General features: G+C 39.7%; 1 protein-coding gene across 7 annotated transcripts in view; it reads left to right on the forward strand.

The window, feature by feature from the left end:
* LOC108668936 (prominin-1) overlaps positions 1 to 15859 on the forward strand; it is a 64272-nt gene that overhangs the window by 26948 nt on the left and 21465 nt on the right. For 6 of the 7 annotated variants that reach the window (XM_047880424.1, XM_047880423.1, XM_047880428.1 and 3 more), the window contains exons 3-12: positions 5988 to 6285; positions 6619 to 6739; positions 7201 to 7267; positions 8049 to 8213; positions 9524 to 9645; positions 11438 to 11464; positions 13144 to 13309; positions 13986 to 14109; positions 14605 to 14748; positions 15293 to 15499. In XM_047880424.1, coding sequence (XP_047736380.1) covers positions 5988 to 6285; positions 6619 to 6739; positions 7201 to 7267; positions 8049 to 8213; positions 9524 to 9645; positions 11438 to 11464; positions 13144 to 13309; positions 13986 to 14109; positions 14605 to 14748; positions 15293 to 15499 — 1441 coding nt within the window. The remainder of the gene's footprint in view (positions 1 to 5987; positions 6286 to 6618; positions 6740 to 7200; positions 7268 to 8048; positions 8214 to 9523; positions 9646 to 11437; positions 11465 to 13143; positions 13310 to 13985; positions 14110 to 14604; positions 14749 to 15292; positions 15500 to 15859) is intronic. The other variant, XM_047880426.1, reaches the window with a different exon arrangement.

A 15859-nucleotide genomic window follows, 5' to 3' on the forward strand; every position in this document is an offset into this window, starting at 1 on the left:
ACCCTGAAAAGCAAGCCAGTATAGCAGCTCTCTGAGAGGCCCTCGCAGCTCAGCCTGCCAGACCAAGTTACTACCTCGCCTCCTAATCGCTCGGCCTCAGGGCTTCGCGGCTTTTGTGCACGATTTAGTGTGCAGTCTTTCGTCCACTTTATTTAAAATGTTGGCTTTAATCTTCTATTTAATGCTAACCGCATGAAAATTTCGCAGTAGTACATTGAATAGAATAAAGCCGGCTCAGATTTATTGAAAAAAAAAACTGGTAGAATAAAGGCTTCTAGATAAATGTTGGCATGGTAGACACTTGAGATACTGAAAGCCTGTTCGAACTAATATGTGGGCATTTAAAAACATAAACGACTAAAGTCGAGCATTTTTTGTTGAATTTCGCATTTAATACGGTAACGCTTCCCTGAATTTGTTTTCGATTAATCCTCCTCTAACTATGATTTATTCCTTGACTGTTAACATTTTCCAAAGACGGAAAATCTCCTCGCTTTGATACGGTGGAAAATATCTGGTTTTAGTTTATTCTCGTGTAGCATTAACGGACTTGCAGCACATGATTGAGTGGTATTTGGCTGCACTCACGTAGATCACAGCTGCGAGATTGACGCGGTGCCGGGGTGTAGCGTCAGGTCTCTGTAGTTAATGGATGAACCTCTTCTCTCGCTTGAATGCAGCGACAGCCCAGTCCGGTGTATCTGAAGCGGTAAAAGAAAACTTCTCGTTGCATTGTTTGTTTCAAAAGTCAATGCTTGTGCAGATGTATACTTCATAAACCAACGTAGGAAGAGTTTAGGGCAGTGTTGTGTATACAATTATTACGCCCAAATGATTCTTGCTTAGTTTTACCTGTTTAATTATTGCTCGGTGTTCTCACAATAAGATGGTGCATTGTTCAGAGTTAGCTGAATGATTGCAGCGTTGTTTGTGTTGGAGTTTTGATGTGGGCGAGTTGTATGACGAACATGCGGGCTCTCGAATGTACAGGTTCTGAGCACGACATCGAGCTCCTCGATCGTACGTATTTATGATACAATAAGACCGACGACTGCTTGTCTTTGCTGACGTACTGTTGCGCTTCTTTCATCACTCGAACGTTGTATGTCAGTAAATAATGAAACTATCAGGAGAAAACAATTGACGCTTTTTACGACACTTTTCTTCAACTTCATTTCTTGTTGTTTGTTTATCTGCTACAAATGTTATAATCGACACCGTATTTAACACACTTCTACCTGTCCAATCGATCTGAAATTTTGCACACTTTCATTAAGTCAGATCCAGTGCTTGAATCGATTGACAGAATAAATAATTTTGAAAATTAAAAAATTTTTCTTTGAGATTAAAAAAAGTTTGAAAAATACTTTTTTATATATTTAAAAATAAAATAAAAAATCATTTTACATGTGTAACATCGGAGATACTGGCCTCTTTAGAAGTGTTGTCTTTTAAAAGCAATTTTTTAACGCATTTTATTCTAATCTTCTTGCGCGCAGGGGCAAAATTAATTCAGAGCTTTGACCGTCATGTATTTGCGAATTGAGTGCGCATTTTCGAGAGTTTTGCTAATATTACGGTACTGAAAAAATACTCTTTCATTTGCAGTGTGGTGCACAATGTTGCATTCGTATTATAAAACTATCACTGATAAAACTATCACCTTGTTCGAGGTATATATTTAAATGTTATTTACGAAAGTTGTCAAATGAAGATGTTTTAACTGTTCTTCTTTTTTGTTTGAATTGCAAAAGTAGCATTTCATTGCTGAGGTATATACTGCATGCTTGCTAGATCGCGTGCGTGCAACAATATATCGCGTGACAAGCTATTGGCGTGCAAGGTCAGCAGTGTCGGTCCTTCCTTATTTTCCACTCCTAACGAAGTGTGCATAAATGAAGCTAAATGGGAATACTTACTCTGCAATGTCTGACCCATTTTACGATCCCGTGAGAATTCGAAGAGGAAATGCTCATGAATTTGTCCGTTCGTATACATAACGGAATGAACGACGCTGTAAAACCAAGGTGAAAATCCAAGCGTCGAATAGATATAATAATTTTGTATGTTTAAATGTTTCTGGAAATTATGGAATATAACGGAACCTGTCCTAACAATCCGCCACTAATGAACTTGACGTTTTTTGATGAGTTTGTTTAGGATGCTTGTTTTGCTGCATGCAGTGTCCTCGCCTATTGATGGATGTTTGTAAACGGTCCTCCAACGCGTCGGGGCTTGATTAGCGACCTGCTACTCTTGTGTGTAAACTTTCTCAGGCCGGCTTACTAACTCGTCTCCGAGCCTCAACTTGGTGGAACATCTCACGTCCTAAGAATTCTTTAAAGCCTCATAGTGCGACAGAAATTATTCTGTCGTTTTGATTATTTTATAGATTCAGTTATTTTGACGTTTCTACCATTCTGAGGCACTTGGTCATCCTCCCGTAGAATATCTTTTCGATTTTGGAATATAACTTCCATGGATAACATTCAGCTTACCGTGCTGCAAAGAAATTATTATCGGGATAAGAATGTATTTTATCGTACTTCGTCGCCCTTGAACTTATTTCACAGGTAAGATGCATCAGTAATTTTTTATGTGCGCAAGTTCAATTCTTCGGAAATTGGATAGAAAACTTGCTAAGTTCCTGAAGCCCAATCAGTCTTTGTCCCTGATTGGGCTTCAAAGTTCCCTAGGCGATCAGAAGAATTTTGTCGTGACCTCGCACCATTTCTTTTTGTTCTCTATATTTTATCGTGCCGTGAATTGTTGTAAAATTCTCAATTGTTGAATTTTCAATTGTTAAATATTCACTAACGATTTATATCTAGTGCAAAATTGATAGAATAACTGCTTTGAATCGTTAATTAAAAAGCTTGGCATCATAAAAATGATTTAGAATGATAAGTTACCTCAAATTTCATGCAATCCTTGAAAACAATAAAAATAAGGATATAGGTCGAGAAAACTACTTCGGAAAATCAATATAGGTTCATCTCAACGCAGACCAGAGTGTCTCGTAAATTCTTCGTGAGATCTCGCGCACCTCAAAAGCTTAGATGATCCTAAGACGGATTACCAGAAATAGCTCCCTTGATCTCAAAGTTTCATGCTCCCAGTGACGTCAAACTTCAGTAATTGGCTATGCCATTGATGACATGTGAAGGGATTCTATGTTTGGTTTAGGATATTTGAGGTATTTTGATATTTGCAGGTATCTGAGTGAGTATGCTGGTTTCGCCAACGGTAGTAGCGCGGGAAGGGCAGGCAGGCTGTGCTGTGGGCGCGCTGCATGGTAGGTCAGCTTTAAGCCCCCGCCGAGAAGAGGTCTGGGGAGGACGGGGATTGGGGGTGGAAGAGTGATAACTTCATTCTGAGGTATCTCATTTGGGTCTTATAAAATGTTCGAGTTATATTTTGGCATCCATCTTGATAAATAAATTAGTATTTTGAACTAGCCGTAATAATATAAAATTTTCTCCTAAATACTTGAGTTTAGCAAAAGTTGTAGCGAATAATGTGAGTTACGTAATCCTCACAGGCGGCCGATCTTTTTGCAAACGTTATTTCCATCGGCCATTTTTAACGCTTAAATGCGGCCGTTTCTTCGTCAAACGTTATTTCTATTGGCCATATGCAATGCTTAAATGCGGCTGTTGTTACGCCAAACGTAGTCACTTTTAACAGCCGTAACCCATGGAAGGGAAGGTGACCGTTGTTACAGATCTTGCAAGAGTTTTAATTTCTATCGTCTATATAGGTAACCTTCAAGGCGGTCTTTACCTCAGCTTGAGTTATGCCAGCACATCAGATTTGAATTGTGGACTGAAAGGTACGGCTTTTCCGAGGCGGTTATTTAGCAGTGAGGCCAGGTCTGAGGATGGCCTCAAATGAGGGTCCTGTGAGGTCGTGAAAGCAGCTATCGGAAATGATCGGCCTTAACAAACGAGCCTCTTCCTCTGCGGCTCGCGTCCGCATATTCCCTTCCGGCCGTGCAGGTCGCAGTGCCCAATGCCGTTGTTAAACCTTCTATGGCAGCTGAAGCCTTTAATTTATACATATTACTTTACTTCGAAAAATTTCATTTATGTCGTATAGTTTAATTTAGTTTCTCAATTAGTACAAATGTTTAAGAACTCGACAAAAAGAGTGTTTTACCGTTATAAAACAGCGTGCATGTACGAATATCAGAGTATGCGAAAGTCTACTAGTGTTTTTACATTAGTGCGCAAGTTCAACTTTTTACCAGGCAGTACTGCCCTGAATATTCTCTTTTCAATATATGTTTTTCAAAGTGTTCAGTGGAATGTTTATTGTTGAGTTGTTCTGCGTTTTTTCAAGTGTTTCTTGTATTTCTGATTGCGAGTAAAATCCCCGGGAAAGGTTTGGTGGTCTGTGTTGGAGGTAGACGGTGCATGCACTGGTCGTATTAAATGTTTTTATTGCGGTAAATATTGTGCTGCAATTTCAAATTTTTGTGGCAAGGTCGATAATTAGAATCTTTAAGTTTTGATTAATTTACATTCCATATATTTCGATCTATTGTATATGACGCTGCTGCAATTCTGTGCGTTACTTTTAAACGATCGCATTTACCATTGCACGAAAGCAGTGTTTCTCTAAGTCACTTAATCGAATCCGGCAAAAGCAGACTGCTGTCTCCAGCAAGCCAAGCTGACAGAGACACATAAAAAATAAACACAAAAAAACGAGTTGCGAAGACTTGTATTTTTTGTGTTAAACCAGGCAGCGATGATTCAGAGTTGCACCTGCGTCATCACACTATTATAACGGTAAGATTTAATAGCTGTTTCTTATCGCCAGCTTTGCTGTAGTTACATCGACATGCTTAACGGACGTAGCACAGATACGCCATTTTCCCGGGCAAAACTAGGTCAGGATGACTCACACAAGGGCAAAAATGCGTCCCTCACTCATATCTCTTGTGTGTAATGTCGTCTGCGGTTCAGACGCATTTTTTACGTTGCAGAAGTGTCGTCTGCGGTTCAGACGCATTTTTTTACGGTGCAGAAGTGTCGTCTGCAGTTGAGACGCAATTATTTTATGTTGCAGAAGTGTCGTCTGCGGTTCAGACGCAATTTTTTTATGTTGCAGAAGTGTCATCTGCGGTTCAGACGCATTTTTTACGGTGCAGAAGTGTCGCCTGCGGTTTAGACGCATTTTTTTACGGTGCAGAAGTGTCGCCTGCGGTTTAGACGCAATTTTTTACGGTGCAGAAGTGTCGCCTGCGGTTTAGACGCAATTTTTGACGGTGTAGAAGTGTCGCCTGCGGTTCAGACGCAATTTTTTGACGGTGCAGTTAGTATCGCCTGCGGTTCAGACGAATTTTTGCGGTGCAGAAGTGTCGCCTGCAGTTCAGATGCATTTTTTTACGGTGTAGCAGCGTCGCCGCTAATGTGCTGTCAGCCGAACATCTGCCTCGAGTTTTGTCTTTGGAACTGATAAATGCTCGGCGCGTTTCATCAATCTTTGCCAGAGTCTTCGCGCTAATAAATCTCTTGGTCATTTTTCCTGGTTGGGCTCAAGACGAATCACAGTGCGACTTGTCTGGTGCCGATCTAGGTGTATTCACTACTTTCAATACGTATATATGCCTAACATTTCACATTTTTGGATGTGCAAGTCTCGTAGTGGATTAGTTTTTCTGGCGCATCCCAAATTCCACGAATAAATTGTAGTACTTAATTGTGACTCATCTTTGGTCTTCAAACAAATTAAGAGCTACGATCTCGAAATATTAAAATTATTTTCTCTACTTTATAGAATATTTAAATGAATCGTTAAAATAGCATAATAACTAACTGGAATGTTCTCTTCTGATTTTCCGAATGTTTTAAAGGTAACATCATATCCCGGGTATTCATGTCTCTCATCCATATTTCCACCGTTAATTTACAAACACTTGTAATCTCATTACATTTGTCGCAAGATTCACACTTGCAACTTCAACTCTGAATTCGTTACAGAGCGCATCGTGTCCCGTGAGCTGGAATCACCGACCCTGGACGAGGAGCAAGCACTGCGCGTGCTGCGCGAGCTGCGTGACGAGTGGGACGTGTTGGTGGTGCACTACATTGGCATCGTGGGGCTACTTATCCTGGGGCTGCTGCTGGCCGCCATCATGCCCGTCGTGGGGCTGTTCGTGATGTGCTGTAGGTGCGCGGGACGATGTGGTGCTTCTGACATCACCTACGACAAGCGCCACGACCCATGCAAGCGCGGCACACTCGCCGCCTTCAAGATCGTCTTCCTCGTTCTTGCATTGTGAGTCAAAGAAGATTTCCACGATTATTTCTCAATGCATGTGCTAATAATAGTTTAGATTCATTGACTTGCAATTAAATAATCATTTCTTGTGTCACGAAATTGTTTTATTTTTGTAATTGAACTGAATGATTTTATATGCGCATAATCTTGTATTATTTGTACACAAGGCTTTTTTGTGGCGTATATCAGCTTCTTACAAATATTGCTATTTATTTGTATGTATACTTAAGATTATTGAAAACGAACCATGCTGTGTCAGTAATCACTCTGAACTTTATCAATAAAGTAATCTTTCTATGAGCTATAGTTTGGTTTGGTTGTATCGCGCAGGCTTGGCGTCGTGTGTGCGTTCGTGAGCAACAGTCGCATTGAGGACGGCGTACAGAGCTTTCCTGACGACCTGCACGACGCCGTGCACGACACTGACCTCTTCCTCAACAACACTGACCTGGTCTGTACTCATAATACTGTTATATATTGAACTCAGTTCACGATGTTTTATAATTTATAGGGTCATCCATGTTCAACCCATCTTATGATGGCATCATTTCATGTGGACACCGCATTTGGTTATTCAGATTCACGTGCTTGCAATGCAAAAGATTGATCAAGACGAATAAATAATTGATACTTAAGCAAAAAAATCATGAACCAATAATGTAAAAGAACAGCTTTTTTGTCTTCATTTTGTGTGTTTTAGTTTTTCCTCGAAGATACAACAATTATGTAAATTTGAAAAAATCGCAATTATAGCTAACTACGGTATATACAAAATAATTGTTACTATTGTGAGTTGTAGTGCATTCTGCATGCATATAAAGTTAACCATCGTCGCAGAAAGTTGCCTTCATTGAGATTGTTTTATCTCGCTGCTCGTCTCGCCTAACGAGCGACTTTTCTCCCCCGGCGCAGGAAGTTCACGCCATTTTCGTCACCAACTACGGCGAGCTTCAGGACGTTCTCTTCCACAAACTGGACTGTGAGTTATTATTATATATATTAATATTATATTAATCAAACCGTCGTAATCCCATAGCACCTTGCGTTTTTATCCTGTTTTAGTATTGTTTGTCTTTTCCCATGAGAATAAAGAATAAACAACTTCAAATATGCCATGCACCTGTTCTGGCTTGTCGAATGAACTCCTCCTATCGAGGTTGTTAGAGCTGCTATACAATGAACGGTGTTTGGGTGTATTCACATAATTAAAGCAAGAAAGAATGTATGTGGTTAATATAAACTCTAGTATTTTTGTTATTCAGCAAGTCTGCTAATTCGTAGTTTAGTATTTTTGTGGGGAAAATTCACGTAAATGCTTTCTGAATTGACTAATACTATTCTAAAAGTGAATATATTTTGTTCTTTGTTTGAAAATCTGTAACTATCATCAGATATCCAGTTCATAGTTATTTATACTACCATGCAAGCGATAAATTGTATTTCATTTTTTTTTTGTTAACAATTTTGGAAACTGAGTAAGAAGTGCATCTACTAGCGAACCATGCAAAGTAATTGGTAATGTCTCGGGAAGTGGTGAGCTGGTGAAGTAGAACACAAAATTTTTGTTCACAAACGTACACGCAATGTTAAGTGATAATTGTTATGAGAAGAAGGCTGAGTAACACCTGCATGTTTCAGCGAGTGGTGAGCTGGTGAAGAAGGAACTGGCGCGCGAGATTGTTCACAAACTTGAAAGCAATATATACGTGGTAGTAATAATTTGTATAACAAGAAGGCTGAGTAAAACCTGAATGTTTCAGCGAGTGGTGAGCTTGTGAAGAAGGAGCTGGCGCGCGTAACACAGGCGGTGGCTATAGAGAACCTCACAGCCATCGCCATGAGCCTGGGTCACGTGCGCGCAGACCTCACACTGCTGCGTAACACTACGCGCGACCTGCAGGAGGTTACGCAGTACCTCAGGAGTGGTGCGTTCCTTGTCTTATTATTATCTCTTTAAACTATTATTATATATGTAACTATTGGATACTATAGTTATTATTGGTTATATTGTTATATTATAGTAATAGTTATATATAGTACGTATATAATATATATTATAGCCGTCAGTGGTCCTTACAAGTATATATTATATGGTACTATAGGATAACTATATTGTTATTAACTTTTAAAGTCGAATGTTTTTAACTCATTTATTGATCTCAATAAATATATGAAGTGAAATTAATTGTAACGATCGATCTGTAACCGTCTTTTGCCATATGTTCTTCCTAGCATTTTTTTTGTTTGATGCTCTTCATAGGTATCTCTTTTATCGTTATTTACAGTTTAAAGCGCTGTTTTTACCACTGTAAAGAAAACCTACTTCATTGCCTGTTTCCATGCATAATTACTGAAGGCAATTAAATAACTTTGTTTCCCTCGTGTTTCAAAAAGTCGTTTCAAAGCTCAATATGATGTTTTTTTTATCTCTATGTCCTTTTTATAAACGAATTGTTTTTCAATGACGACTCGGGCTCAGTATTTTGCCCTTGCATATTTGTGGAAAGATTTTTATCCAAATATAGCAAGAAAATAAGTACAATTGGTCACTGCTGATTTTTTATTTATTGCAGGTTTGTAGTTTTTTGGTGCAATCAAATTATATTCAATTTACTTCTTTGTACAAGCTCTGAATTATTGAATTTTTCGTATTATAGTAGTCTGCTGCTTGAAAATATCTTCTTATTTAAAGTGTGCATCTGGGGCGTGCTATTAAAACTTATTAAGAACACGTAGCGGCAGATTTCTCGTCTATGATTTGTGGGTTTAGCTAGAAAAGCCGGCAGTGATCGGCTGATGGATTTGCAAACTCGTGACAATTTTTGAAAGTGTGGTTCAGGACAGCCTGAATTATTATGTTCAGTCCTGTCACTTGGAGCTATTTTCTCATTTATATGGCTTATGTGAAGGGTGTGTGTTTGTTAATGACGTTGTTTGAGACAACGTTACTGTTGCGTTTTTTTGGCGCCTATAGAAGTATGTAACGAGTGGGCTATTTTTCAACATTGCCGTTTAGATTTCGTTCATATTATGTCGTTTCTTGTATGTGTTGTCTTATTTAAATGAAGTGTGTATAGAGTATAAGTTATCATACGAACATTGCCGTTTAGATGTCGTTCATATTATGTCGTTTCTTGTAGGTGTTGTCTTATTTAAATGAAGTGTGTAGAAAGTATAGGTTATGATAAGAACATGAGTTACGACAGCGTTATGACTAAGCTGTACGGGCGTTCAGGGCTGGAGAGCGTGGTGGCGCGACTACGCAAGCATCAGAAGACCTGCGCAGAGCAGCCAGAGTGTGAGCTGCTGCAGCAGCAGTTCATCGAACGCCTCCACATCAATCAGGACTTCACCCAGGTACTGCTGCTGGGGGGAGGGTGTTGTGTCTACTTATGTTGGGGAGAGAGGTTCTGGCACCTGATATGGAGGGGAGGGGGTTTACTACCAAATGTGATGTCTTCGGGTCGGTAGTGGAAGCACAATCTTCACTCGCATTCACGTGCATCTCGTTAACATACCTCACATCCAGGTGCTTCTCGTTAGCCTGACTCACATTTACGTTCCTCTCATTAACGTGCCTCTCTATCATTCCTTCCCGACGTTCACACATCCAACGCACATTCAAACTTTGCCTAACATTCACAAGCCTCGCCTAACATTCAGACGCTTCACTCAATATTCAAACGCCTCTTCTAACATTTACACGCCTCTTCTAACATTCATACGCCTCGCTCAACATTCACGCGACTTGCCTAGAATTCACTTACTGTTCTTTATCTTCACTTTTAACAAATAAAGTTTCTCCTCAAATCTGCGCCACAATCATTTGAACAGTTTGTCGAGTTTGTTAGTGATGGCGCCCCCAGGTTCAGAGCCTCCATCGTTGCTCAATGATTGTATTGCCGTAAATGGCTGCACTTTAATAATATATTACAAATGTAGTATTATTGTTGGTAAGAAAAATATAACATTACTATTGGGAATATAACAGTCCAGTTTAATCCTCAGATTGGTTTAACTCTTCTGTCACTTTATATAATTCATGGATGAAGCGGTACACGGTATCCTCCCTGGTTGTGTGGTGCTTTCATTTGTCAGTTATTCTTGCAACGGTTTTATGTGGTGTGGAGTTATTTATGGGTGTTTCAAACTGTTCTAACTATGGTATGGGTGTTTCAAACTATTCTAACTATTGTATGGGTGTTTCAAACTATACCATCGTTTCTATGGTATGATTGTTTCAAACTATTATATCGTTTCTATGGTTTTGGGCGTTTCAAAACATTCTGCCGTTTCTATGGTATGGGTGTTTCAAACTACGTTGGTTTCAAATCTCCTTACTTGACCTGTCCTGAGACAATTCCATCATCTTATGAGCTTATGCAACTATAATCTTTTTGTTTGATGGATTTTTCCTTTCTATTTCGTATAAATGTGTTTCAAAACTTTCAAGAGTATTACCTATTTATGGTTATTATGGTACTGTAACCCCACAGATTTGTGTCTCTCCTGCTGACCGTTATTCATCTGCAGTCATTTCCGTCAACCCATCAAATTACTTCAAAAACTTGCTAAACGTAGCGATGCCTTCAATCTCATTCCTAATAACATCTCTTACTCAATTCTCTTCAATTCTGTGCGCTTAGAGATGAGGATAGAAATTCACTAACTTTGTACAACCACCGTCTAACCTATCTTCAATAATTATCTATAACTCGTTACATAAGTCGAGCAGCTCATTAACCTAGTACAACTACCGTCTAACCTATCTTCAATAATTATCTATAACTCGTTACATAAGTCGAGCAGCTCATTAACCTAGTACAACTACCGTCTAACCTATCTTCAATAATTATCTATAACTCGTTACATAAGTCGAGCAGCTCATTAACCTAGTACAACTACCGTCTAACCTATCTTCAATAATTATCTATAACTCGTTACATAAGTCGAGCAGCTCATTAACCTAGTACAACTACCGTCTAACCTATCTTCAATAATTATCTATAACTCGTTACATAAGTCGAGCAGCTCATTAACCTAGTACAACTACCGTCTAACCTATCTTCAATAATTCTCTATAACTCGTAACATAAGTCGAACAATCCACTAACCTTCTTGGTTCTTGCGTGTGGTGGTGCCGGTGCAGTACCTCAACCAGTCGGTGCTACCTCAGGTAAACTTAGTTGTCGCGTGCATAGTACTCAGCAATATACCGTGCGTTTAGTGCTCGTGCATATCACTCAGTGTGGTAATGTACTCAGTCCTTTGCATGGTATCTCTTCCTCTTACCCCGTTCCCCCTGTAATATTTTTCATATGCCTTCCCTGCATCCCCGTTCCTTCATTCCTCTTCCCCCAGCCTCCACTCCTGAGTGTGGTAACATTGTTGTCCTCAAGTCATTAATTGTCTTGATAATTAATTTCATCCCGTAATAATATTAATTCGGTGACCTGTTGCTGATGCACGATTTTTCCTCTGTCAGTGTTGTTCTTTGCCCCGGTGTTCCTTCGTAGATCCTTTCCAGAGATCACAAAACCTTATGCGTGTCTTCTCTTAATTCTTACGTGCTCTCTCTTTCTCATCCTTCTATGTGTGTCATCCATATATTTCATCCTTACACGTCATCCTTCCATCACCCTCATGTCTTGTGTTCGTTCTCATGTCCTGCGTAGAGCGAGCATGAACGATTTATTCCTTTTGCAGTGCTGAGAAAATTTATATTCATGTATTTTGAATGTAATTCTCCTGAAATACTTTCGCTCTAAGGCATGTTGCGTCTCCGATGCAGAAATAAATGCTAGGATTCCATTTATTTTTACTGAACGACCGCTGTTGTAAATATGGTATTCTTCATATTATGTTTGTATTCAGTTTAAATAAGAGAAGATTTTGATGGGCTCATACATAATTTAATTGCATTGCATTGTGTTGTGATGTTTTATTGTATACTGTATAGTTTCAGTTCGCATGTATATATATCTACGCTGTTTAGTCTTTTACAACTTGTTATCTATCTGTAATATCATCCCTCATTCCTCAATACATATGGTATACTGACGCTCATGCTGTCGAGGCTTGGCTGTAGCATCTAATTTGTCACGTAGTTTTTCTTGCACCCGGTCTCAACTATTTAATCATGTGCAGTATGATATTAATGGTCTGATTTTGGACAGTTTCATGTTGTGTACGTACTTAGATTTTATAAGTTTGGTGTTGTATAGTCTAATGATCAGATGATGATATTTAGTTTGATTGATCAGATGATATTTAGATTGATATATAATATAGTTATATGACATAAAGTTTGATGTTTTTTGGTGTGAAGTTTTCATATTAACGAGTAAGGAAGACGAAGTACACTTAGTGTCGAACAGAAGCACATTAATCGCAGCTGAGACAGCAATTATTGCCCGATATTCAACTGCTTCCTCTCAATTTTTTTGTGTTTATGTTTTTTCTAACTTGAAAAGCATAGATATATTTTGTCTGTGTTTATCAATAGTCACGAAACAATAATGCAATACGGTCATCAATTGCAGAAGAATTGGAAAGCGCAGGTTAACTCTCACAAATTTTTACTTTCCTGTTATAGATTCGTGTGAAGAGTGCACATACCGCGCTAGTTGGTAGAGTGCACAAAGAGCATGGAAACAATAGCATTTACTTGTATATAATTACTTCTCTTTATGGTTAGACAGTTATATTGCGCTCATTAGTTATTATCATTATTTGGTGATTATCTTTATAATTTCTGTTATCATCATTATTTCGTGATAATGATTATTATTTATGTTATTATCATTGTTTGGTGACAATTATTAATATTTAAGTTACTATCGATGTTGCCTGCAGCTACCAAAAGTCGAGCACAAGCTGGACGAGGTCGCGGCTCTGCTGGCGGGCGACATCGAAGCGGAGGTGAAGCGCGGCAAACGCGCCTTTGATTCCATCGCTACCGAGATACAGAACAAAGTTCAGCAGTCCATCCCGGAGATAAAGGATAAGATACGGCAGGCTGGTGAGTGCTGGTAGTCCATCCCTGAGATAAAGGATAAGATACGGCAGGCTGGTGAGTGCTGGTAGTCCATCCCTGAGATAAAGGATAAGATACGGCAGCCTTGTGAGTGCTGGTAGTTATGCCGTTCCTTCTTTAATGTTCTAAACTCTTTTATCTAATTTGTTACGAGGGTAATTTTTCTTATTTCCCTGCTTTATCAAGCTTCTTAATTTTCTCTTAATTATTTACAATTATAACATTATTTGTAACGTTCTTTTAGCGGTGTCATTGTGGTCTAAATGACTAAAGTGCGTCAGCCACGTCTGCGGTGCTCTCTGCAGACCGTCTTGTGTGATGCTAACTACAGAACAACCACACTTTGTCGCGCATTATGAACTTTTTTATTGACAGTCGCCCCGCACTCGTAAACCTACAAAGAAGACGCCGCGCTTATAGCGAAAATTGTATGGATTTTCTTGGTGAGCCCTCGCGATGCCCTCGGACGATTTAAATTAAATCCATGTTGCTCCCAGTTAATTTAACGCGTTTTGTGGTCGAGCTATAGCCTGTATTAAAATGCTTATCGTTGCTCAGTCTTCTCGTAAATCAAGCTATCTTTAATAAAATAATGTGCAATAAAGTGAGAATTACCCGAGGTTTATTCAGGTGAATTAAATTGAGTGAGGTCACTGCGCAGGCGCGCAGCTGAGCCAGGCGGCTGCGGAGGTGCGCACGGTGCTCGCTGATGTGGACGTGCACAAGCACACCGAGCCAACCATCGCGCGCATCTCGCTCGTCATCAAGGAGTATGCGCCATACAGGTGCGTGATGTGCGCCCTACAGGTGCGTGATGTGCGCCATACAGGTGCGTGATGTGCGCCCTACAGGTGCGTGATGTGCGCCCTACAGGTGCGTGGTGTGCGCCTTACAGGTGCGTGATGTGCGCCTTACAGGTGCGTGATGTGCGCCTTACAGGTGCGCCTATACGCATGTCCGTTGGGTGTATCATTTTTTAGCTAATAGTTTTGAAAGGTTGGACATTTTTGGTATTTGCATATCTAAGACTTGACACTTCGCTAGCCAAGTAGAAGCATAGATAAGTTCATTAACAAATAAATTAAATCAATGTTTTCGTTATCTATATGATCAGTATAGAAAAGATTGGGAGTAACAAAGATAACTTTGTCAAGAATTTAAAAGACAATGTGGTGTATAAGTTTGTTAATTGCAGAGATTGATAAGTTGATTAGCCAACATTGATGCCTCGAGTGGAGTATTGAGTGATGCAACGAGTGGAGTAATAAGTGATGGTGCAGGTACTACGCGTTCCTGTGCGTGTGCTGCGTGCTGCTGACCGTGCTGGCGTCGTGGGTGCTGGCCGTGCTGTACGGCTGCTGCGGCCGTCGTGCTGATGAGGCAGCATCCTGCCTCAAGCTCACCGGCGCCTCCTGGATGATCTTGTGAGTTACCCCTCCAACACTTGCATTAATGAGTGAACTTGTGAGTTACCCCTCCAACACTTGTATTAATGAGTGAACTTGTGAGTTATTGTATTAATGAGTGATCTTGTGAGTTACCCCTCCAAAAGTTGCAGTAATGAGTGATCTTGTGAGTTACCCCTCCAACACTTGTATTAATGAGTGATCTTGTGAGTTACTCCTCCAAAACTTGTATTAATGAGTGATCTTGTGAGTTACCCTTCCAAAACGCGGGCTTCTGCGTGTCCGCAGGTCTTCAGTTGTTTGCTGAAATAAAAGAGATTTGTGTTTTGCGCTTTCATGGTTGTTTGCTGAGAAAAATGAATTTTGTTGAGTTTTGCGCTTTCAAAATTATGTCAGGGCACTCACCGCCTATTAAACATTGAAATGAATATATCAGTAAGAAGATATACCCAGCGTTACGCCATCTCCCCCCAGTGGTGTGGTGATGTACAATATAAATAACACCACATTCCCCCCAGTGGTGTGGTGATGTACAATACAAATAACACCACATCTCCCCCAGTGGTGTGGTGGTGTTCTTCCTGGTTGCGTCGGTGGTGCTGGTGGTGACGGCCGCGCTGTTCCTGGTGGGGTCGCTGGCGCAGGTGTTGGTGTGCGAGCCTCTAAGTAACCCCACGCGCTCTGAGGTGTTCTCATCCCTGCACTCCCACCTCAACATACAGAGACATTACCCCCAGGGGGAGTCGCCTACACTCATGCAGATAATTGAGTGAGATCTGCTTCTTGTTCCTCTTCTTTGTAATTATTTTATATTTGATAAAATAGTGATGTTTGTGAGATAGTAACGTCTGCACTCATATCTCAGTATCATCGAGTGAGACGTGTCTATTTTTGTTCTTCTTTGTAATTAATAATATATTAGATCCAATAAATAATTTGGTGAGATAACATCTGCACTCTTATCATTACATCAAGAAACATCATCGAGTGAGAGATGTTTATATATGCTGTTATTTGTAATTATTATTCTAATTTCTAATTGACTAGATATAGTGATATTTGTGAGATATGATCTGCACTAAGATCATATTGACAGATTTAGATATTTAGCAATAATCTGTAATTAATG

This window comes from Hyalella azteca, unplaced genomic scaffold (assembly GCF_000764305.2).
Source record: "Hyalella azteca isolate HAZT.00-mixed unplaced genomic scaffold, Hazt_2.0.2 contig5386, whole genome shotgun sequence".
NCBI classification, from domain to species: Eukaryota; Metazoa; Arthropoda; class Malacostraca; order Amphipoda; family Hyalellidae; genus Hyalella; species Hyalella azteca.